Source organism: Pagrus major, chromosome 4 (assembly GCF_040436345.1).
Source record: "Pagrus major chromosome 4, Pma_NU_1.0".
Lineage (NCBI taxonomy): Eukaryota > Metazoa > Chordata > Actinopteri > Spariformes > Sparidae > Pagrus > Pagrus major.
In genome coordinates this window covers 20,288,077-20,313,475 of record NC_133218.1, presented here as the reverse complement: position 1 = coordinate 20,313,475, position 25,399 = coordinate 20,288,077, and the positions used below count along the sequence as shown (strand labels likewise).

Genomic DNA, 25,399 nt, shown 5'->3' with positions numbered 1-25,399 from the left:
TACCGTAACATGCTAACATACCAATACCTGCACATATGTTGTGTCTGTGCCAGGAAATAGACATAAGGCCTTTCTCTATGTGTGCTCTACTTCTTTTTGCGCGTCATCTTCTGCGTCTTTTCCTCCAGTGTACAGAAAGTTGAATTTGCTGCACAGTTACCTAAAAATGCATTTTTATTACTTTACTTTTGCACATCGTCTGAGCCTAGCACATGTCAAAAGATGATAACAGTCTTGTTGATACATACGTGTGCATTAAAGTGTCTTTTATCAAATAGAGACATTATTTTAATAGTTATAATCCTTGCCCACAGTCTTTTCTTTTTGTTTGTTCTTTGCTGTGGAGGCATCACACAGGAAGGGGATGCCAGCAGGCTCAACAAACTGGTAGAAAAAGGTTTGTTCTATTATGGAGCTGAGCTTAGGCACCCTGGAGACAGAGGTAGAGTGTAGACTCCAAAACTGGAATCCATCTCAGTCGAAGCCTTCAACCTTCCTCAATATGAGCTGACACAGCTATAAAGTACATTTAGTCCCCAGCTCATCTGTTGAGGTGCACCAGGGGCGGCTTCAAGTTATCATTTGTGCCAGTCATTGTGCACAGCGTTCACTGCAACAACGTCCCCAGCCTCAGACAGTGAGGAGGAGGCTGAAGCCTGGCTGCCTGCAATGTTTTTATACGCTGCACTGAGGCGTTTTCTCAGCTCGTTTTTCTCCTTTCCCTTGACAAAACAAACAGAAAAACCTTGAGAATTGAAGCAAGCACAACATTCATTATGGCCTCATAGTTAAAGCACAAGTCAACTTCTCTGGCACACTCTGGACAAAAATGGAGCATTATATGCTTAAATATAATAGAAGTTACTGCAGGGCTGTCGTCCAAAGATAACATCTTTCTATGCAGGCAAAACTTTTGAATGAAAGTTTTGTTTTGCATTTTGAATAAATCATGAAAATAACCACAATTTGGTGCACTAAAGGAAAATGGGTACGGACGTGATACACTCTAGAAAGTAAAATGTCAAACTTTATTTTCCAAATAAATCAAAGTCCAGTTTAAAAAAGTCAAATCCGGTGAGCTGGTTCCAAACTGCCGACCCACTATTGAGATTTAAGTCTACAAACTTAAACTCTAAAGCGCTTGATTGCATTGTGCTGCATGTTAATATGTCCATCTTTTGTGTACGAATGAGATTCTTACATCTTGAAATTAGAAACCTGATCTGAAAAAAGCTCACAATGCACGTGTACATGGTTTTGACTTTTGAATTACTATGATTATTCTGTAAGAAGAGCTAACACTGCCGACAAACCTCTGTAAAGAAGCCATGGAAAGTTCTGCAGATTATCAGTGTGTTTAAGATGTGTCAGTGTCTCTGTCTGCGTTCACCCGAATACTTTTATCTTGTCGTGAATACTGTATAATCCTGCAGTGCAACTATAAGGGGATTGTCAAGCGTTTCATACTGTATGTTTCTGCTCTTCCAGTCCCGTTCTCCGGGATAAAGACATATGTGGATCCAGACACGTATGAAGACCCCACTCAGGCTGTGGAGGAATTCGCCAAAGAGATAGATCCCTCATACATATGCATCGAGAGGGTGATTGGTGCAGGTAAAATAGATGTGCACATGTGGATCCTGTATGCACACAAATGTAGACAAGCATTAACTCTAAGTGTGCATGTGTTTTCTGTATTTATGGCAGGTACAGCACAGGTGTCACCTGTGTGCAAGAAGAATACATCAATTCTTACAGTACACATGCCTGGAAACTATAGGAGAGGTTTCTTCGTGTGTGGCATTGTCTTAATCTGAGTGTCATTTCCTAAATTCACTTTCAGGCACATTTGGCACATCATATAATATGTCCCAGTCACATTTTGTGTTGAGTAATGTTTTTTATTTTACAAGAAATGTCAAACCTCATAAAGTGTTAAGCTTAACTTTTTTATAGTCACTCTTAGCAAACTGATTTTAAAGTAATTTATGTTATTGTACCTTAGAGGAGCAGCGTCGCCGACTATGAATAATGATGTTAGATGGTTCATTAAATTGAACAGATTGTGTCTGCTGTTTCGCCCCTGAGTAATCGTGACCGTGTCTCCCTGTTATCCAGTTTCTGTGACATGAGTTCCATCTGGTGGGGGCAGTGGGTACCTTCACATGTTTTATATGGCAATGTAACTGCAGTGTACCGTCACAGTTTCCACATTTCTCTTTTGTTTCATTCAGATTTACCAACTGTTTAGTAATATTAATACATCAAATATTATGTTATGTTATTATTATTATATTATGAAATTGTGTTTGAGTCATTTTTAGCTACATCGCACAAAAAGAAACAAAAACAAACTATTTTACAGTATATAGTGGAGTGTGGACGATGATCTGAGGATTCTCTCGGCCTCAGGAAAGAAGCTGCTCCGTAGTCTGGCAGCGGATACTTCTGTATCTTTTGCCAGCTGGCAGCAGGGTGAACAGACTGTGGCTGGGGTGGGTGTTTTCTTTTAGTATCCTTTGGGCTCTTTGCAGACAACCCACGTCGCTGATGTCACTGATGCTTGGTAGATGGGTGCCAGTGATGTGCTGGGCGGTTTTAATCACTGTTGAGCCTCCTTGTCCTCGGCTGTGCACGAATCATACCAATTTCTAATGTTTCCAGGATGCTTTCTATTACTAGACTGTATTAAATGCTGGGCGGAAGTCACTGTCACGTCTTATGATATGAGAGAGATGATCAGCCCTTTTATGTGCTGTTTCGACAGGTGAATTTGGAGAAGTCTGTAGTGGTCGGTTGCGTATACCTGGAAGGATGGACATCGCTGTAGCAATAAAGACGCTTAAAGGCGGCTATATGGATCAGCAGAGGCGAGAATTTTTACGCGAGGCTTCGATCATGGGACAGTTCAACAACCCCAACATTATCAGGCTGGATGGAGTGGTCACCAGGAGTAAGCTCCATATGTGTAACTGGTCATTCTTTTAATTTAGCCACTTTTCTCTGTGCCCTACTCAAATAATGTCTTTTACCCTTTTCCTCAGGCAGACCAGTAATGATAGTGGTTGAGTACATGGAAAACGGAGCGCTTGATTCGTTCCTCAGGGTGAGAGGAGTAAATGTTCACAGATGTGCACCTGTCTCCTGAAGATATATGGTCTTCCATGCGTCATATTTGTCCCGTCTTTCTCTCACTCCAGACACGGGACGGTCAGTTCACAGTGCTCCAGCTGGTTGGCATGATGCGTGGCATCGCAGTAGGCATGACCTACCTTTCAGAAATGGGCTACGTTCACAGAGACCTCGCCGCTCGCAACATCTTGGTGGATGAGAACTTGGTGTGCAAGGTGTCTGATTTTGGCATGTCCAGAATCCTCAAGGATGACAGTGAAGCAGCCTACACCGCCACAGTGAGTGTGGATTGGACAGTTACTTCAGGATGTCACAGTTACTGCAATGTTGAATATCTACTCAAAAAGTCTCATCTGTGTGTCAGGGAGGAAAGATACCAATACGCTGGACAGCACCAGAGGCTATCGCTTATGGGAAATTTTCCTCAGCTAGTGATGTATGGAGCTACGGCATCGTCATGTGGGAAGTGATGTCCTATGGTGAGAGGCCCTACTGGGAGATGTCCAATCAAGATGTAAGTCTCTGATCACATTAAGACTCCATTACCGCTAATGCAACAAACACAAAGATAATTTGTATTTAACCGACTGATGTTCATCTCAGGTCATTTTATCAATTGAAGAAGGCTACCGTCTACCAGCACCAATGGGCTGCCCCGTGACACTGCACCAGCTGATGTTGCACTGCTGGCAGAAGGAGTCCGGCCAGCGCCCACACTTCAACAGTGTGCTCTCTTTCCTGGACAAACTAATTATCAATCCCAGCAGTCTGCTCACTCTGGTGAATGATGTGCAGAGGTAAAGGCTCAGATCATACAGACGCTGTGTGAAAGTGACGGTTTTACATGTTGTAGAACGTTAGATATGTTTTGTAAACTTCAAATTACTATCTTAAGCATATCGTGTGATTTTTATTGCAGCCATTGCTTTCAGTTTCAGTGTGGTATGGTAACCATATTGCACAGACCTCAAACTTATTTTAGATTCTGTATGTAAGCTACACATTGAATATGAATTATTCATTTTTAGTCATCACTGTATGGTAATGCAATTAAAAGAAGAGCCTGAAAAATACTCATTGGTGTGTTCAGGTGCTTACGGTGAGTTTAAAGATTTAAAGGAGTTTTAGGTTCTTGTGCAATCTCAAAATCTGTCATCTAACTCGTCTTTCTATATTCCTTAACTTCCTGTTTGTCGTCTCAGTTTCCCTGACTCCCCAGAGGACATGCCGGACTACCCTCTCTTCATCTCTATCGGCGACTGGCTCGACTCCATCAAGATGAGCCAGTACAAGAACAACTTCCTTGCAGCAGGATACACAACACTGGATTCCATTTCCACCATGAGTATAGAGTGAGTGAAGCCAGATGATAGTGCAGCTACAGTATCTAAAAGCACACGTAAGGGACGCACAGTAACATCAAAGGAGCGTGACATTATAATAAAATCGATTCCAATAACAAGATCCTTTATTGCTCAGAGCATTTAAACAACATGTGGGTAGTTATGATTTTGTCCCAGGCTTGTTGCTGCTACAGTACATTCCCTTAAACAACTAAAATATTGCTTTGCCTCTTTGTTGTCCGGGTTAATTCTAAAAAATGTCTTTTCTAACTAATCTAGGCCACTTTAAACACCACACTTGCCAAATCCTCCTGATTTTCCTGAGTTTATAACAAGTTTTAGCACCTTTTCCCCCTTTCAGCTGTTACAACCCTGCGTTTTGTATAATCTGCCAGGGTTGCATACGATGTCAAATCACCATGGAGAGGCCGATAAATGTAGGGCAGTGGTGTGCACGGACTCTCAGGGCCAGGGAATAAAGCGAATGAATGAAAACTGATGAATTATAGTTTATGCCAGAGATTCATGCAAGTTCACACCAGAGGGGAGTATTATTTAGCATATTATGCAGTAGTATTTAACATGAAAATGCTGTTGCTTAGTTTTTTTTTACGAGGGAGGACTCTTAGACCCCCACTATGGTTTTGAAATCCTCCCTATTTTTGCGGCCTCAAGGTTGACAAGTGTGTGATACCATATTACAAATTGCATGTGAGGAAAGATTGATTCGCAAAACATGAATTGATAAAAAGTCAACCAAAAATGTACTTTCATCCGCCATTCGATTTCAAAGTCAGCAAGTTGTGTACCGAAATTCTTGCAGACTTCGTCCGACTTGAGGCGTCTTTCAAGTGAATTTTCCAAACTAATCCAACACCACATGAACACACCATTTATCACTGTATCGTCGTGAAGCTGCAGATACATTACCACCACTACTACAGCACTATTAGAGTATATTGTCCTGCTATGCTAAATATGGTTATATTCATATTATCAAGTTTTTACAGCATTCTTCCTGCGGGTTAAAGAAACGCTTGTCATGATGTTCCCCTTCTCCCCTTCAGTGACATCAGGCGCATCGGGATCTGTTTGATTGGTCACCAGAGGAGAATCATAAGCAGCATACAGTCTCTCCGCCTGCAGCTTCACCACATCCAACAGAGCGGCTTTCAAGTGTGAGACCGTTTGCACAAAGACAGACTGTGGTGTGTGTGTGTGTGTGCGTGTGTGTGTACACACCGAGCTGGGAAACAAACCAGAGCTCCTTGGCATCGTCATCAACTATCTGCACAAACACCAGACTGTTAGGTGTAGCAGGTACCATACGCTACTCATGTGAGAGCTGCTAGACCACAACTCATCATCTTATGGATCATTATCACCACAGCCTCCACAACAACAAACCTCTGTCAGCGTTGGCCAAATGCGGTCTCTTTGTTATCTCAGCAAATACTAGCATTCACTTGAATTTAGGACTTCTTTTCTCTAGTGTCTATTCAAGTGTTCACCAATACCTCTTCTCTTTCCAAGTGACAATCCAATGGTTTCTATTGACTTTGAATGGTCTCAAGTCTTGTTACCTCATGACCAGAGAAGAAGTGAACGGGATAACAGGTATGGTAATGTGTGATACAGCGTGTGAGTCTAACAAACAACCTTTTCAGCTGGTTAATGAAACAATTCAGCAGAAATACAGATCGACAGAATGGTGAATACAATCATGTTTTTTGAACTGAAGACCGCTGAATGTCAAAAGATTTTATAGAAATGTACGTTCTATCCTCATGATAATGCAGTATGTCTTGTACAAAAAGTCTTGTGAAAGTTGTTTGTTTTATTCAGTATGTTTGTTCCTTAATAAACAAACCCTATTTTAATACTTTGTTTTCTCTCTGAGACTTTAACCAAACCAGGCCGGAGCATATCTCTCTTCAAAGTAGGTTAATTAGCACACGCACAGGTGTCCATGGATGCACACTCGCTCTCAGACACACACGTGCACTTTAATTGTGTCCTACTTATTGTCACTCGAGAGACTGACACGTTTTCTGGACATGGAGAATTGTCAGGTGAGTTTGTCAAAGAGGTGCTTATGGAAGTCACAGCCTTAAGGAGCCAGAACCAGACAATGTGGTGCACACATTTTCTTGACACTGAATACAAAGTCATGTGGTGTTATGAAGCTTTTTAACAAAGGTATATGTTTTTCAAGTTACTGACTATCTTGTGACGTAAATCAACTAACAAATGTAGATACACTGAAAACAGAAACAAAATAAAAATGGGATGCGTTCACGATAGGGTAAAGCTGCATTGTAATCAGCAAAAACATGAATTTTTCACTTTTAACTTCACAAACCTGAGAAAAATGTGCAATAAGTTGGTTGCATTTGTTTTGTATGTAATTTCATCAAAGACTTCTTTTTTTCATAGCCTTGAAGTACTTACCTTATGGACCACGGTTGCCCAATGTGAGGCCCTTTTATTTTTCTGTGAGGTAAAATGCTCTTTATTATCAATCATGTTTCATAATCTGAGCTCTCTGTGTAGGAAGTCAGTGAATTAAGGGAATTTGAGATCTTAGCACTACGGAAGCCCTGAGAGGCTTTTTTTTCATTTGTTTTAAGTCATAAACACCAAAAGAGAAAACAATTTAGAATCAACTAAAAATACCGAAGCATAACTTTTTCCTCACTTTCCTCACTGTTTTTGGCTTTTGGCTTGTTGTGCACCATTAATTTTCATTTTTTTTCAGAAAATTCAGTGACTTTGTAAATGGTTTGTTTGGATTAAGAAAAAGGGAGAATTGTCTTGACTCATAAAGGAGCACTCCCTCCTTCAGTTTTACCAAAAAAATTCAAAAACATCAGATTTGGAGGTACGTGCTTTTGACTGGGTAGTGATGATATCATTAGTGCAGCGGCCTTTTGTCTCTGAATCAAACTTAAAAATTAAAATCAAAGAGCCACTTCTGCAAGATGGGCTTGTATTGTGCACAGGAAAAAGAAGATCAATGTCCATTCAAAGTTCCTTTGCTTTTCATGGTTTATTTTTCAAAAAAAACAAACAAAGAACATCATGTTCCTACACCTATATCCTTCTACCTATATAACCTTGGGTGTCCACAGTGTTCCCCAAACAAAAAACACTAACTAGAACAAAAAAAACATGCTAAACAATAATTAAACAAAATAACTAAAATAACTACCCAAAATCTAGAATAAACAAACAAAAAATAAAACTAACAACAAACAAATAGCTCCAACTATTAGAAATGTTCTGGTTAATGTCACGTGTGTTTCTGTGTTTGTCCTGCAGGTGGCAGGCTTGAGTCGGGTCACTTGGTCTCCCAGCAACACACTGTAAATAACTCTGTAGCCCCTGTGAGCTGAGGGAGCATGAGAGAGGAGAGGAGAGGAGAAATGAATGAAACATCGGTCTGACCCTGCTTATTTCATGAGCTAGCAGAGGGGAGCGTTAAGCACAACCTGGACGCAAGAACGCAAGGCTGAATTACAGGTAAAAATCCAGGCTGGGGAAGGATAAGACAAGCTAGTACGCGATAACGTCACCAGCTAGCGCATTAGCTTCACCTGTATCCCTCTAACGTTATGCAAGCTAATTTACGCTTCAGGCTTGTTCACCTCATTACATTTTATTCTACGTCTGACATGTAAAACTGGCGATGTGAAGCAGTTAGCCCAGAGCAAGTGTGTAATGCTGAAGTTAGATACTGCTTGTGTAAAGTAGGGACAGGCTAAACGTTAGCTAAGGCTAGCTAGCAGCAGAAACAAGAGATTAACTAAATAGCTGTTAGCGAATGGTAATTACGTTACACCCTGGTGAGAGCCCACTAAGCATGTCAGCTTAAGCTACGGTTAGGGAATAAAAGTCGTCGAGAGATAACTCTTTTTATTTGGTTATATTTTGTCGATGGTTGCAATGAAGAGTTTCTCTGTAGCGAGTAAACACGGACGTCTTCTCTTCGGGGTTAGCTTTAAACTATGTTAGCTTAAACGTCTTTTAACAGAATAGTGGATGCTAATTAGCTACCTAGCTGAACACCCAGTGTGGCTGTATTAGGTGCATGTACCTTCATGTCTTTTACCAACAGCAACAAGTCAGAGTAAATGTCAGCGTAGAAGCGCACAACTATGCCTCTGATATCTGCTTCATTTCAGCTGCTGATGGAGCCTAAAGCAGCCTGTGCAAAAGATGCTGTTACTTTCTAACTTTCACTGTACTTATGGTCCTTTTTCTTGTAGATCAGACAAACAGCTGATGGTTGCTGGCTAGCTAATGGGGCTGTTTGACAAGTTGGCAGGATGGCTGGGGCTGAAGAAGGAGGTGAATGTGCTGTGTCTTGGTCTGGACAACAGTGGAAAAACTACCATCATCAACCACCTGAAGCCCACTAATGTAAGTCTAACCAATGCTTTCTATCACAACTGATTTGAGAAATGTTTTTCCCTCATGCAGACACACATTGGTTTTCATGTACCCACCAAATTAATGATAACACGACTAATCATCTACGTTATCTTCCCATAATTATGTACAGATCACTTGAGTATGGTTAAGTAGCAATGGATTAAAGACATGTTGCTAATTTGTGCTCCCTATTTTGTTTTGTTTTATTTATATATACTGTATTTGTCTTGTCTTGTCTTGTCTTCAGGCCCAGGCACAAGACATTGTCCCAACTATTGGCTTCAGCATAGAGAAGTTCAAGACGTCCAGGTTAATGTTTTGTTATCTTCTCATAGTTGCCTATTTCTGTCTCAAATAAATCAAATCTAATTTTACAGCAAACTTGAGATATTCTGCTCATAAAGGTTTTCCGTCTGCTCTTCTTGTAGTCTTTCCTTCACAGTGTTCGACATGTCTGGTCAAGGCCGATACAGAAACCTCTGGGAACACTATTACAAGTGAGTGTTCGAGTGACACAAAAAAAACATGTGTCCTGTTTGTCGTCTATATAAACACATTCATTCCTGTGATCTCTTCAAATTCTCAGGGAAGGCCAGGCGATCATATTTGTCATTGATAGTGCGGACAAACTGAGGATGGTTGTAGCCAAAGAAGAACTGGACACATTACTAAACCATCCTGGTGCGTTCATGTACATTTGACCTGATTCTTGAATTTTGGTTTGAATCTCTGCCATTATTTTCTGGGCACAACACAAAGATTGATGTTACTATTTTTGACCAATGAGCACAAATTTGGTTTTGCCAATAAGATGTTGCCAACAAATTATTGTTTCCAAGTTGACTTTGTTTGACAATAGTGTTTCTCTGTAGTAGAACTGAATGGCACTAACTTTCTGACATTATCTCTCTGACTGTCACTACAGACATTAAACACAGGAGAATCCCCATCCTGTTCTTTGCTAACAAAATGGATGTGAGAGATGCTCTGTCTTCAGTCAAGGTCTCACAGCTTCTGTGTCTGGAGAACATCAAAGACAAACCCTGGCACATCTGGTATGAACACACTAATTAATTTACCAATATTCCCGTATACCTGTGTGACGGAGAAAACAGTGGTGAACTCATCATGGACAAATTGTAATCAGCTGTGAAATAATGCTGTAGTTTTTAAACCACACCTCCTTTATGGGAGACAGCTGAACTGGCTGAATGAGTAAATTACTCTGTAAACATCCGTATGCTAGTAAAGCAGTCACTTGTTTGTCATATTTAGGTTATGCCTTTTTATATGGACCTTGGACAAATACACAACAAATATTACCTGTTTTACACAAAACACCACAGTTTATCCCTGCCCACTTGAGGCATATTTGTGATTGTCAATTTGTAATGATTTTTGATCTTTAATACTTTGAACACAGGAAATAATATTAAACATCTGGTGTAGCAGTTGTTCATGCTGCTCACCACCAAGATTGTGAACATAAAATACCTACAACACTGTGTGAGTTTGTACAGATGGTTAAATCCAAACAACAGAGTTATTCACAGAGTGAACTTTTTTGTCAAACAAAATAGCTAGTGAATGCTAACATTTTACCAGCCATAATAGATGAGCATTGTTTTTTTGGCTGGTGAGTGATAACTACTAACCACTCACATATTTTACCAGCATTTAGCTGGTGGCTGGTCTGAATTTTGTGCCCTGGTTACTTTCTACAGTAACTAGATAAAATTGTCATGATGTCTTCTGACAAAGCCGTCAGTTTCAGATACAGTTTTATTTAAATGTGATGCGTTGATATGTTTCAGTGCCACCGACGCTCTGAAAGGAGAAGGTTTACAGGAGGGAGTCGACTGGTTACAAGGTATGATGAGTGTTTATATGTACAGTTTCTTTCATTAACTCATCTTTGCTAAGCTAGCATCTAAAGTTCACCTGTGGATATGATGATGGCGATGTAGACGCTATTCTACGTGTTCATCATTTGTTATATTAGTTGTTCTGTGTTACGGACTTTAATTACTTCTATAACCTCAAGTTTAACATTAACCACTGAGTGAAGACATGACGATGTTTGATTAGCAGCAAGAACCTTGCGTATTTTTACTTGAAACATAATCCTCTCATCAGTTGGCCTATTAGTGTATTGTAGCGGTTTATTTGTTAAAGGGGCTCTGTGTAACAATTTGTAGCAATGAACATGTTTTAATCACGTCGTTATTGGCCATATGTGAGCAGGTTGTAACGCAATGTGAAAAATGAGACCTTCCCCGGTTCTCTTGGTTGTCTATACAAGCCTGGGGACGATTTGTTTTTGCTGTCAAACGCTGCTGGACTGTGGATTTCTTTGTAAACAATGCATGTTGTCAAGTGCCTCGTCCCTGCTCCACTAACAGACAGCAACAGCAGCTAACGTTACTTTAGAAATGGAGTCTGCTAAAATAAAGGAAATGGCCGACTACCAGCGCAACACAGAGCCAATTTAATGATTAGGACCTTTCTAAGGGGAATCTTACAAATGTTAAGAATTTTAAGCTGTCTTTGTTTTTGTCCGCATCAAAAAGGATCATATGTTTTGTTTTTTTATTACACATCTGTGTATGAATGGAAGACATACAGCATAACTTTGTACACAGTGTGGTCTGTTCCACCACATCAACATCATCTTCTTTTCTTTTTTTATCATGTTTAACGCTTTCATTCCATAGATCAAATTATACAGTGAGTACTCTGTGTTTTGTGAGTGTTGTGTTAAAGGTACAGTGTGTAATATGTGGAGTATTTAGCAGCATCTAGCTGTGAGGTTTCAGATTGCAACACTCACTTGCTCACCCCTCCCTGTCCAAAGACGTTAGAGAAGCTCCAGAAGCTACGGTGGCCCTCACGGACAAGAAAGTCATTTTGTAAATATGAACTCGTTCACAACAGCGTTGAGTATTTCTACTAGTTCAAGTGATGAGGTAAAGATGTATTTAGTTATTTAGTCTATAAAACTATAGGTTATAACTAAAAACAATAATTAGGATTATACGAAGAAATTATGGAGCAGTGTGAAAAATATTCACAGAATGTTTTAACTCAGTGATGAGCACTTCTCCTCAGTTTGTCTGTCACATTAAGTCAGATTATCAGATTGTGGTTTCAAACTTCTCACAATACAGCAGCCGCTCACTCTTCTTCTCCGTCTCCGTCATTTTCCGGCGGTCATGCGAAATGCAAAAGTCCCTCACTAGTGCCATGTTTGTCCATTCTGGGCTACTGTAAAAACATGGCAGTGCAACATAGCGGCCTCCGTGGACGTGGACCCGCTCCCTATTTAGATATAAACGGCTAATTTTAAGGCAATGAAAACACAACGACTCTTATTGTCAGGTGATTATACACAAAATAAAACATACTTATGAATATTATATTCCATTTCTCCAAGTCTATTCTGCTAGATGCCACTACATATTACACACTGTACCTTTAAATATTGTGTTACTGTGTTGCTTTAGAATATCTTATTTAAAAAAAACTCCCCCAGATTTTCCTTACCATGTTTTCTGTGTTATTGTGACTCAAGTCTTATATTAGTCAAGTGACCCATAGGGATCCTCTGAACTAACAGTGCAGTATGAATCAAGGGTGCCCCAATTAGGCTGTTGCTGCTCTTTATGTTGGTTATATTTTGCTGATTACCTGCTTGTCTCATATTTTTCCAGATCAAATCAAAACAATGAGAACGTGAGGGCATGAAGACGGACAACGTGGGAGGTAACGGCATCCATGGAGGTCTTTTTATGAAAGATGGGTTGACCCTGTTTTCAGAGGTACAATGAGATAGTAATGTCTTTAATGTGGTATTCAGATGGATTTTGGATGTCACTCGAAAAATGAGAACATGATTGGATTTTCTGGTAGTAATGCATCCACTGACAGTGCTAAGTCAACAAGAAACACACAAATTGGCTTTAAAATTCTTAAAAATTGCCCCCATTTCTCAATATCTTCAACTGAACTGAGATAAGTTATTGTGATTTTGGCTGTCTTCCTTTTAGGGAGCATGAATGCCTCAGATGTCTTGTAGAAAAGACAAAGGATACGTGCCGGTTTCCTTGAAGAGACGAGAACTCAAGGTTTTTTGCTCTTTGTTCACAGGCTTACAATTACCAATATTAGCGAAGCTATTACTGTCAGTCTCTGTGGTCTTTATATATTCAGATAATGCATCCAAAACAACCTGTAAGAGAGGGTCTTTAGAAATTATTTCCGCTTCTGAAAAATGCCAAATGCTCCATTTTGTTATCTTTTTTTTCATCTGTCTCTTAGTGTTTCTGTTAGTAAACCATTATTTATGTTTGAAGCACCACAAAAGTTAAGTTAACTTGATGAGCAGCAGAGGCAAATGTTCTTGTTGACAAATACCAAGCATCCATCTCACTGTCTCATTAAAAACAAGTTACTATTTCTTAACTGCAGCTAAATACTTCATGCAGCTCTGCTCGTCTCAAGTAGCTGTGAAAATATATTTTGCATATTGAAGACTGAATGTTTTCCAGAACCCAGTAGATCGTCTTGTACATATTGTTACTTGTAACTAAGCGTTAAGATATCGTTAACTTAGCTGTAAGAAGTGAGGAAGTGATAGTCATAAGGTGAATGTTAAGTCAATTAGCCTAATTAGCCTGCAAAGTTCGCTTTTAAATCAAAACTTCAAAAGCTTTTTTTTTTTTTTTATCTTTGCCTTATTTCATTGAAAGAAAAAAAATGTAGTAAAACAAATTTTACAATTTACTAATGGTACTTCAGTGATTCAAAGGCAGACAACTAAAAAAAAAAAACATCTGCACAACGTTTTTTATGCAGCCTTTGATCATCTTGTTCAGTCTCCGACTGAAAGCTTGCATTAAAAACCACTTCTGTACAGATCAGAGTGTGTGGTCACCTCAGACAGCTGCATAGCAAGTGAGAGGTGTTTCACTGTGTATGAGAGGTCTCAAGGCAAAAAGGAATAACTGACAAAAATGTATGATATAATCTTTTCAAATAATGATGTTCGATTTTATATATTTTAATATTTCATAAATGTCTCATCTGTAAACTTTATTTTTAGTCCTACAAATATCACAAATGGTAGAAACTACAATACAGCCTTGCAACACTGGATTAAAAATTCATTATTTTCACGAAAAATAATACTTGGCACAGAACTGAATATATACAGAAAGGATCAGGGTACAATATTTTTATAATGGGTGGTTTAGGATGTTTAATTGACATTAAAAGTCCAATTTGTAAGAATTCCCAACAGGTCAAATACTGACGGCAACTGACCCAACCCACAATCCCAAAGCGTTAGTATTTGACCGGTTGGAAGTGAGACACTTCTTGAGTGGACCTCTTAAGACAGTCATGTCTTGTTTTAAAAGGATTTTGTTCAGGGGTTAATATATTAACTATAGGATGTTTTACCAGAGTGTACCAAACCAATTCCTGCTAGGTTTTGTGAATGTAGGTCTATAAGTTGTGAATGAATGAAAGTTTTTACGGATTTACCAACCAGAGAAAACCTCACAGATACATTTTCTATAAAGTAAAAAAAACTTAAAATGATTAAGTACTTGATTAATTTAGCTTAAAGCAACATTGACATTTTGTACAATATGGAGCCCCCAACAGTTTCTGTATGTAATCTACAGTGTAGACGTAATGTAATGTAGGTGCTAACTACAAACAAAACTCATTACGTCATAACAATGTTATGTCTCTAAAACTTGTATCTTGAACCAAACATACTGTACCATCAAAGAAGCTGTTATTTTAAAGCAACTTTATGTAACTTTTTTACCTTAAAATAACAGCTTCACATCATTTTGATGGTACAGTGTCTGTAACAGGGTGAATGGTGTCTCTGTCTCTATCACTTGTTTCTGCTCTATGTAACTTCAGTGAGAGGGTCGGATCACAGCGTTACATACATGTTTACTTCAACGTACACTTTTTTCAACACAACATCGTTATGACGTCATGAGTTTTGTTTGTAGTTTGCACCTACATTACGTCTGTCAGATTGTCACAGACCTGGGATTTGTATTCACGACAGTGGTGTTGCACTCAGAAACTGTGGGGGGCGCCAAATCGCACAAAATGCCAATTTCTACATAATGTTGCTTTAAGATGAAAAGTTAAAGACTGCTGCTTTGAAGACAAGAATCACAAACTGAAATTGGTATGTTTGAAATTGTTACATCCTGAGAGTTGTGTATAAATGTACTGTAATGTTTTTTTTTGCAAGGAGACATTTCCAGTAAAAATGTATCTATGTGTTACTTTTATCCCACTCCTGTATCTGTATTTTTATATATATATATTTTACTCAAAATGGCTTTAAGTGTCCCACATTGTTTTTGTAGTATTTTGTTCTAACTGACATTTCAGAGAGGTGATTCACTCAACTTTCATAACCTCCAGCCATCTGATTTAATATTTTTAAAACAAAAAGAGGGACCTTGTGAGATCCTCCAGACGTCTATTTCAAAACAAGGAGCCTCCGAGCACCTTTAGCATCAGAGAAGTTGTCGACCCTTTCTTTAAACTATATCATCAAACAGGCTGTCTGTATTTTGTTTTACATTGTACGTGTTCATTTTCAAAGAATAAATACGATGGAAAATGAATATTGTTTGTGTCTCATGCTATCTGTGGATCTCCTCTCTCTTTCTGTGTGTGCGTCTTTCTCTCACGAACATCTTGAGCGCTGCCAGCAACAGCTGCTCATTAAACCTGAAGTCCTCGGGCCCTGAACACGTTATTTGGTTGAACATAAACATTTGTTTATACAAGTTCAGAGGATTCCTTTCATGGTTTTATCCAGAAAGTTCATTTTTGCAGTGATGTCTTGCTTTATATCTGTTTATATAATGGCATAATTGAGGAACATGTATTTATGGCTCGTATCATCGAGCTGCAAACACGTAGAGGCTCAGCTTCAGTGTTTGGCTTGAAGAAGTGTCGAGGTCACGTGCCAGCCATCTGTCAAACATGCAGTTAGGAAGCTTTCCAGCTGTCTTGCGGATGTTTTAGATTTTGGCATCGGTGTAACGCAGTCAAGTCAACCATATTCTAATTAATTAACTTATTAAACTGGCCTTATTTGTAATTTTATGCTTAGTAAATTGAGGCTCCACCAAATGTTATACAACTGAGCTGTTCAAGCAGAGTCAAATAATATTATTCCTTAATTAAGAAAACATATTAGTAGAGGAGAAAGGAAGACGTTCCTCAGGAAATGTTAGGCGGAGCTAGAAAAAGAAGTTCGGCTATATTACAAGCTTTCTTTTAGTTTGGTTTGTTGTTTAAATGTCAGCTGGTTTTGACCCGGCAGGCTCTTCATCAGGTCTGAACAGATTTAATTGATTACTTCTAGCGTTCTTTATAAACAAAACACGGAAATATTGAAATAACATTGAAAACAACAGAGGAACCAACTATGACAACTTCTAAATGTTTTTAAAATAAAAAACAAAATAATGACCAGACAAATATCACACACGATGCACAGTTAAGTTTAACTCCCAAAGAAACGTTGTATGATCTCAGCTTTACATTAACTTGCATCATCTTCGGGTTTGGCTTTTCTTGTGGAGGTTTGGGGGTAAGTGGGTAAAGCAGCTTGAGCTTAATTTGATGACAGTTACATGTTGATATTTAATGCATTATCCAAAGCAGACATTCAATCAAAGGGCTCTCTGTTTCTCCAAACTCCTGCTCTCTTCTGCTCGAGGGTCACCTCTCCAAACCTGCGCCTGCTGCAGAGTTTATTGTTTTTAGTCTGTGTCTGCATGAGTTTGTGATCAGACAACCTCATGGCCACGAAGTGCAGATGAAAGGTTTGGATATTAAATCAAATTGTACTCAGTACTCACTTGTGATATTAAAAATCTGATTCTGAATGCATCTATTTTTAAATGACGTCTTGAATGTCCTCTCTATTGTATTTTCCTCCCCATTCTGTTTATTTTTGGGTTTGATTTAGTTCAGCTTTGTTTGTTTGCTCTCTTTTTTGTATTTTATTTTCCTCCTGAGAGTTTGGGGTGGATGGGTGGAGGGATGGAGTAAAAAAAATACCTGAACATATATTTGTATAGGCTGTTTGATGCTTGTGCAATACTGGTTTCCAATAAAAACACATGGGGGAAAAAAGCATAATTCAAAAGTTCTCTAGTAAGGTTAACCTTCAACTATAAAAATACGAGCCTCTGTCCATGGTGCTGAAACCGCTCTGTGGCCAGAAGGGGGCGCTGTCTGCATTTAGCGGTCACAATAAGCTTGTCACCTTCTCTCTTAATGAGAAAACACCTCAGCCATCTTTAGCAAATACTTCCCTGCGTTATACTGTTCGCGCGTGTCTTTGGTGATGCTCTGCGCGCGCGTGTGTGCCAGAGTCTTCTTTAAAGTCACTGTATGTAGACTGTATCATTAAATCTCCCCGCTGCTCCTCAGGACTCATCCTAATTGGATGCCTGTCAGTTTTGACAAGAGTAGCCCACATTAAATAACTGCAGGCAGAGGAGGCCATTAAGTAGACACAGTTCATTGATATATATCCAGGAGGGAAAGTGACAGACACGGTACATTTAAGTGATTTCTAATTGCTCAAAGGTGGGAGGAAAAGAGTGAAACTGGATGAGAATTAAATGGAAGTCTTTCTCTTTTTTTTAAATAAATGTATCTCTCTACATTTTTATATAAAAGGGTGACTTTCTCCTCCTCAGACGTGCAAAAACAGTTTCTGTGGAGCAAAGTTAATTGCGGTTGTAAGGTGAAATGCCGGCCGGGCAGACGGTGACAGCGGATAAAAGGCCACATGAAGTATAGCTGCGCAATTAGGCTTGCTGTTACGCACTGAGTTGAAGGAGCAGGAGCCACGTGAAGCATCCAACTCCTCCACAAATTATTGATTACTTAATGCGTAAAAATGCAACCCTGATATTAAAATTCATGTCATGCCATTGAGTGGTTTAAAAAGGAGGGGGAAAAGAAACTAAGATGACCATCCATCCCTTTTATTGAGTAAAGGAATCTCTCCCAGCCTCCTCCAGTCAGATCAGCCGGCACACTGTGACGTGTTTCCGTGCAGGGTCCTCATTAAGAGGGACGTTTGGTGGCTCTGACGTGTGTATCAGTCCTCTGACGGCACCTGTCCCCCCTTATAAGCTTCAGTAAGTCACCCAGGAGACCTCCACCAGCGTTTCATTCAAGCGTTCCTGGCGGTCCAAAAGGTGGAGACGAGGCTCTTAAAAACCGTCCAACTGACCCGCGCACTGTTTTCTTCCTCAGGTGCCCCAGCACATGACTCTAGAAGCACTTGAGGTAAGTTTTGTGCGCGTTTTCTAAGCTTCTGTCAACTGTTTATGAAATGGTATTTTAGAGGATGATATCTCATTATTTTGATGGACATGTTTAGATGACAGCTCATCATGTATTATAGGATTTGGTTGAGACTCACACGTTCTTAGTTTAGATATATTTGTGTCAGGATGCTGTGCGTAATTTGAGTTTTACGCGCAGGTGTCCGGATAGAAGGACAAAGGGAGAGAGACCAGAAACCAAAGTCCCGATAGAGGACCAGCTGTGATTTATTCTTAAACCAATTCTCACAGATTTGATTGGTTTATTTTGAATTAGCTTACTGCATATTTTAGACAAAGAAATACAAGAAGAAAATCACACATTCGAGATTCCTAGGTTCTTTTTTTCAAAATACATTTTGACTTTATTCATTATGATAATCGAGAGTAACCTTCATCTCAATCGATCTGTACTGAGTTGAAAGTCATATTTCAAGAAAAGAGGTCCAAAGAGCGCACGAAATGTATTAAATCGGCAGAGGACATTCCTTCTTTTGGACTATTCAACTTTTATTTTTCTATTTCAACAAGTCAACGCGTGTTTTCTTTGTAAGTTGGACCTCTTAATCGAACTAAAAACTACAATTTTAATGGATTTCAAACAAACCAAAAAAGCTAAAAATGTTTGCACGTATCTGCAGCTGCAAGAAAAAAACCTAATAAAAGCCAAATGATAGTCTGTAATTCCCGTACTTTACGATCTGAGCGTCTCCTTTCCGTGCGCCAAGCAGGTCTCCATGCGCCCCCGTTCCTAGCGGAAGACCGGTGCGACAATGACCATCCATGTAGAGGGGCTTGTGGCTATCGCGGTCTTCTATCTCCTCATCCTGTTCGTGGGCATCTGGGCGGCATGGAAGAACAAACACTCCGGGGAGGCGGAGGGCACCGACCGCAGCGAGACCATCATGGTGGGAGGGAGAGACATTGGACTGTTTGTCGGTGGATTCACCATGACAGGTGAAGTTTGGATTCGTGACTCAATTACACTTTGATTTTAGGAGGGATGACTGTTTACAAAGGCTTCAAAATGTCTGTTTTAACAAGTTTAATCTGTTATCCTTTTAACATGTGAAGAATCAGCTGTTGGAGTTGGATAATTCATGTTTTTTCTGTCATTTCAGAATTTTGTTTGTCTGTTTTTTAAGGGAAAAAGTCATTGACCAGCTTTAAGACAATGTCCTTGATTCAAAATTGACGTGCATTGGCATCAAAGTGGTTTCTCTCATGGGTTTTCTAACAATAAGTGTCACATTAGCCTTTAAATCATTTGAATTTATATTTATTTTAGCACAAAACGCCTGCTTTTAATCTGAATTTCTCCAGTGTTCATTGTTTGGACTCAGTATGTGATATGTGTGTGTGATTTTCAGCGACCTGGGTTGGAGGAGGATACATCAATGGCACAGCTGAGTACGTGTATCTACCGGATTATGGCTTGGCTTGGGCACAAGCTCCCTTTGGATATGCCCTCAGTCTTGTTGTGGGTGAGTGCTGTTATGTGTTTACCACGTTTAAAACAGTGCGTGTTAAATATGTGTGTTTTTCCGCACATTAATATGATGACTTATTGACCACAAACCTGATAGAAATGATTGTTTTTTGCAGCAAAATCCTTGTTAAGTCTGTTTGTTCAAGTATCAGCCTCTTTTTGTGTTGTGTGTTTTTTATGGTTTTGTCAATTTTAACAAATCTATTTAAAGAAACACTCAAATTAAACATATATATATATATATATATATATATATATATATATATATATACATATATACATATATACATATATACATATGTATACTAAAGGGCAGTTTAGTCTAGATTTCAAGCCCCTCTCTCTCAGCTCTGGATGGTGCCTCTGTTCTTACCCTGTCATGTCTCCTCTCTCTGTCCCAGGTGGTCTTTTCTTCGCTAAGCCAATGCGCTCACGAGGTTACGTCACTATGTTGGACCCCTTCCAGCAGCTGTATGGGAAACGCATGGGCGGCCTCCTCTTCATACCTGCACTCATGGGTGAGATCTTCTGGTCCGCCGCCATCTTGTCCGCCCTTGGTAAGTTCATGTTTCAATCTTCCACAGAACAAAAGATTCTGTTTGAGATGTTCCTGTGGCCATAATACCCTTTTGTCTGTTTCCTCATGACCTTAGGGGCCACTCTGAGTGTCATCGTGGATATCAACATTAAGATGTCAGTGGTCATCTCTGCACTCATTGCCATCTTCTACACCCTGGTCGGAGGACTGTACTCTGTGGCCTACACTGACGTTGTGCAGCTCTTCTGTATCTTTGTTGGCCTGGTAGGTTCATGTAAAGCAGATAATATAAAATACTATACTTAGTTACCCTTCTTGAGTAGATTTACTGTATCTGGCACGCCAAACTTACTTTGACCTTGACTTAAAATATACCAAATCACTCCAAGAATTCTGCACAGAAGTGGTCATAAATGTTGCTCCAAGGGGACAAAGTGACATGAAATGACGCTGCAAAGATTTGTCTGTGACAAATTGTCCTAAAATGAAAAAATGAATAATATCTTTGTTTATTACTGTACTTGTTTGTGGCTGTCTACAGTGGATCAGTGTGCCCTTTGCTTTGACCAACCCTGCGGTGTCGGACATCACTGTGACTGCAGTGAAGCAGGTGTACCAGTCGCCCTGGAGAGGCAGCGTCAACAAGAGCGACACCTGGGTCTGGATCGACAACTTCTGCCTCCTGGTACAGTAACCACAAGCTGTTCATCTCTCACTCAGATTCAAACTCTGAATATTGCTCATTATAGCCTTTCATACGTGTTAGCTTTGGCTTTAGTAACCTGTGATGGACATTTCTTCTTTATTTTACATTTGAAATGTTGCAGACAAATACTTCAAATTAATCTCATAAGGATTACTCAGTCATGATATTAGTTGTTTGTTTCAGCCATTAAATGCCATGTATTCTGTTGATGGGACAAAAATGGTGCACACACTGACAACTGCAATATAGATGCTCTTTATCAGATCAATCAAAAATGAATTAATGAAAAGTATGTGGGTAACACTTTAAAATAAGGGTACATTAATAATCATTAGTTAATGCAGTAACAAGCATGAATGAACAGCTAACTTAAACGTCCAGTAATCATTTACTAAAGGTGTTCATGTTATCTAAGGTATTTATTTATTAATAGTTCATAAAAATGCTTTTGACATTAGTTAATACAGTGAAAAGCATTATTTAACAGTTAACAAATACAATAATAAGCACTGGGAAACTGTTTGTAAATCTTTGGTTAACATTTATTGAGAGTTTACATGTTAATTAAGGTACTAAGTCATATTAGTAGATGGTTTTATACAGATGTTAATTAACAAATTTGTCATGAAGTTCACAGCTAAGCCACTTAATTGAGAAAAAACAGTTTTTAAACTAATGTTTATTTAAGGGTAATGTGCCCTCTTTTGCCTTTATGAAGTGTAACTTAAACATGTTATCAACTTTACAATAAGGGACACATTCATATGCATTCATTCATGGTTAATTATGATTAAGTAATGTTAATACAGTATAACATGCACATTGATTTATAAAAAGACTGTAAGTTAAGTAATTCCTACATGAAGATAAACTTCTACATGACGTCCAATGAGAAGATCCCCTGATCTCAGCCTTTATAAACAATAAGTTAGAGGTTGGAGGATGGACAATATTAGCCTCAGATAAACTTACAAAAACAGTTTTCTCATAATGAAATATGTAAACCCTTTTAATGAATCATCATCAACCACTGACAGAGCATTAAGCCCTTTTACAGCAATGCCCTGAATTCACATTCAAACGGGCTAGATGAGACTGACCATTCATAAATGATTATTGGACACACTAGTTAACTATTAGTTAATGCTAATTTCTACATTGTTAATTAATCTAGCGTTATTGCAAAGTGTCACAAGTATGTCTGTCTTTCTCTCCTCTGTTGCTCTTCCCGAAGTTTCTTAATTTTTGTCCACACATACACAGGTATTTTTCAGATGCATATCACGTGACCTAAAACATAATTTAAATGTGCACAAAAGGCCAAAAAGCAAAAGGAAAAGCCACATTTTAAGAAATACCTGTGTAAGTGTGGACAGGTCCTAAGTCTATGTTGGGTTTCCACTCCAATGTTACTCAATGGTCTCTAAATCCTGCAGATGCTGGGAGGAATACCCTGGCAGGTGTATTTCCAAAGAGTCCTGTCTGCCTCCTCTGCCACCTACGCCCAGGTCCTGTCCTTCCTGGCTGCCTTCGGCTGCCTCATCATGGCTGTGCCCTCCGTTCTCATCGGGGCCATCGGGGCCTCCACAGGTTAGAGAGCTCACACATGAACCTGCAGATGCATAGACTGTGTGTGTGTGTGTGTGTGTGTGTGTGTGTGTGTGTGTGTGTGTGTGTGTGTGTGTGTGTGTGTGTGTGTGTGTTTGTTTGTGTGTGTTTGTTTGTTTGTGGGGAGGCTCTGGATGGGTCCATGTTGCCCTTAGATCTGAGAGAGCCGGGTAAATAGCAGCTGGTTCCCCTCATCCATAATGAAGCAGCGATCCGTTTAATAACCACGCTGCTCGTGTAAATATTACATTAGAGTGAGGCGAGGGACCAAATTAGAGGTTTGATCTCCAGATTTTTAGGCGTCAAATTCCTCGGTGAACATCTGAATTTACAGTTTGTTTTGTTTTAACAACAAAACTAAGAAACATGAGTTATCACTACAAACTTAAAATGAGCAAAAGTCATATAAAGGTTCCACCTTATTTATTTGCATTTAACTGGTTTAATGAGCCTGAAATTGTTAAAACAAAGAAACAAAATGAAAAAGGAACAATATTTTATTTCTTTTTCTGGTGATTGTTCATATTTGATGCAATTTTGAAATCATAACATGAGAATTACAAATTGCTTTATGTCTAATAATCACATGTCCTCCAGAGAAACACAACTTTTCCACATTATTCAGACATTTACATGTTCATTAAATCTTTCCCATCTTCAGACTGGAACCAGACAAGTTATGGTGCCATTGCTCCTAAAGACAAGGAGCAAGCAGACATGATTCTACCCATCGTGCTCCAACACCTTTGCCCGCCATTCGTCTCTTTTTTCGGCCTCGGTGCAGTGTCTGCAGCTGTCATGTCATCTGCAGACTCGTCCATCCTTTCAGCGAGCTCCATGTTTGCGAGGAACATCTACCAGCTCGCCTTTAGACAGTCGGTGAGTGTCATGCAACAAAACCCATGTTTTTCTGGCTTGTTCTGCATATATAACAATCCTTCTCCCACTCCTCTCTGTCTCCTCAGGCGTCTGACCGTGAGATCGTGTGGGTGATGCGCATCACCATCTTCGTATTCGGCGGCCTTGCCACGTTAATGGCGCTGGTAACCGGGACGGTTTACGGCCTGTGGTACCTGAGCTCTGACCTGGTTTACGTCATCATCTTCCCTCAGCTGCTCAGCGTGCTCTTCGTCAAAGGCACCAACACGTACGGCTCGGTGGCCGCCTACCTGTTCGGCATGGTGCTGCGCATAGGTGGAGGTGAACCCTACCTGAAGCTGCCTCCTTTCATTTACTACCCCGGCTGGACCATTGAGCAGCGGATACACCACGTTACTGGAGAAATGGAGGAAGTCGTCATCCAGAAGTTCCCCTTCAAAACCGTCTCTATGCTCGCCTCCTTTCTGGGTAACGTGGCTGTTTCCTACCTGGCAAAGTACCTGTTTGAGAGCGGCAAGATTTCACACAAATACGACTTTCTCGACGCGGTGGTGTCCAAGCACAGCGGAGAGATTATGGATAAGACGACGCTTGTGACTCGCGGCAACAACATCGGGCTGTCGGAGATGTCGGCCGTGAAGCCGCGGCTGAGCGTGACCTTGGCCGCCGCCTTCACACGCCGTGACACACTGCCGAAGGAAATGGTGGAGGAGGAGGAGGAGGAGTCCAGCCCTGACTCCTCTCACCATGATGACGAATGACAAACTCAGGATGTGATAAAAAAATAAAAAATAAAACGTATGTGACTAGACTGCCAGAGAACTTGTTACTCTGTCAAAAACTCCAAGTAAACATCCGCCCTCGGGACTACAAAGTACCACATCCCGCCTACGGTGATTGGATAACAGCCACATGTCAGGATATATAGTGTAGCAGCTTGCTGAGTGTCCGGACATGACGCTGAAGTACATCAGACACACACATCAGTTCATATAGCACCTATAGATAGTTAGATGTACTGTATATTTATGCATTTTTTAAAACTGGTTTGGAGAAAAACTGTGTTCACAGACTCTTAAAGGGACAGTTCACCCAAAAGTTAAAAATACATAATTTTCCTCTTACCTGTAGTCTTATTTATCCATCTAGATTGTTTTGCTGTTGTGAGCAGTTTCATGTCGGAACAATTTTCTTTCGAGCATCTATTCATGGATGTGAGGCTCTTGTATGTGACAGTGCCGGATGTAAACACGAATGTCGTCCTCCTCAGTCGAACTGTAACGCTAGCTAGCTTAGCTTAGCTTAGTTAGCTAGCCTCTCGGCCAGGAGGGGAGCCACGCTTCCTTTTGTACACTGATATGGAAAGAAAATAGATAAATGGTCGATAATATAAATCTCCCAATATTGAAGCTATAATTTATTGGACCGATATATATTGTGCATCCCTACTGTTGAATTTTTACATTTTTGTGCCATCAAGTTCCATTTTATTCGATAGAAGGCAGAATAGACGATCATTTTTTTCTAAACTCACACCAAAACAATACAGATGGATAAACAGCACTTCATGTAAGAGAAAAAATACAGAATTTTGATTTTGGGGCGAGCTGTCCCTTTAATATGATTAATTTCATTGTGTACCATTCATGAAAAAAGCAGAGCGATATAAAACTGCAGATGAGATGCTGCATAAAGTGGTAAAATATCTGATCATAAATGTGACAAGGAATGAAACAGATGACCTGACAGCACAACCACAGTTTGGAAGGAGGGTAGTATGTACTGATGTATTTACCAATTAGATAAAAGCAATAACGCATACACACACTTTAACACCTGTACAGCGATTGTGAGGAAAACCTGATTGTGAGA

The 25,399-nt window shown here is 39.7% G+C and overlaps 3 protein-coding genes across 6 annotated transcripts in view; all 3 read left to right on the top strand.

Annotated features, from left to right (window-relative positions):
- Positions 1–5,657, top strand: part of LOC140994507 (ephrin type-A receptor 6-like) — a 37,961-nt gene extending 32,304 nt beyond the window's left edge. Inside the window, exons 11-19 of one of the 3 annotated variants that reach the window (XM_073464167.1) lie at positions 1,110–1,115; positions 1,489–1,614; positions 2,768–2,953; positions 3,045–3,106; positions 3,201–3,410; positions 3,497–3,646; positions 3,736–3,929; positions 4,335–4,484; positions 5,543–5,657. In XM_073464167.1, the coding sequence (XP_073320268.1) occupies positions 1,110–1,115; positions 1,489–1,614; positions 2,768–2,953; positions 3,045–3,106; positions 3,201–3,410; positions 3,497–3,646; positions 3,736–3,929; positions 4,335–4,484; positions 5,543–5,657 (1,199 nt within the window). Of the gene's footprint in view, positions 1–704; positions 708–1,109; positions 1,116–1,488; positions 1,615–2,767; positions 2,954–3,044; positions 3,107–3,200; positions 3,411–3,496; positions 3,647–3,735; positions 3,930–4,334; positions 4,485–5,542 lie in introns of all 3 variants that reach the window. The other 2 variants (XM_073464169.1, XM_073464168.1) reach the window with 2 other exon arrangements.
- Positions 5,658–7,902: 2,245 nt separating this feature from the next.
- Positions 7,903–14,623, top strand: arl6 (ARF like GTPase 6). Of its 2 annotated transcripts, XR_012178746.1 has the most exons (9): positions 7,903–7,997; positions 8,744–8,897; positions 9,157–9,218; positions 9,338–9,406; positions 9,496–9,590; positions 9,835–9,964; positions 10,724–10,779; positions 12,620–12,727; positions 12,956–14,623. XR_012178746.1 is itself a non-coding variant. In XM_073464650.1 (8 exons), exons 2-8 carry the CDS (start codon positions 8,778–8,780, stop codon positions 12,643–12,645), a joined length of 558 nt encoding a protein of 185 aa, XP_073320751.1. In that variant the 5' UTR covers positions 7,903–7,997; positions 8,744–8,777; the 3' UTR covers positions 12,646–14,623. The 2 variants fall into 2 exon arrangements, 1 of the variants encoding a protein (XP_073320751.1); XM_073464650.1 differs by having other exon boundaries at positions 12,620–14,623.
- A 4,457-nt stretch (positions 14,624–19,080) lies between these two features.
- On the top strand, positions 19,081–24,288 carry slc5a7a (solute carrier family 5 member 7a). Its single transcript, XM_073464978.1, has 8 exons — positions 19,081–19,264; positions 19,678–19,791; positions 20,198–20,353; positions 20,450–20,598; positions 20,876–21,019; positions 22,477–22,630; positions 23,310–23,527; positions 23,614–24,288. Exons 1-8 carry the CDS (start codon positions 19,081–19,083, stop codon positions 24,286–24,288), a joined length of 1,794 nt encoding a protein of 597 aa, XP_073321079.1.
- Positions 24,289–25,399: the final 1,111 nt, after the last annotated feature.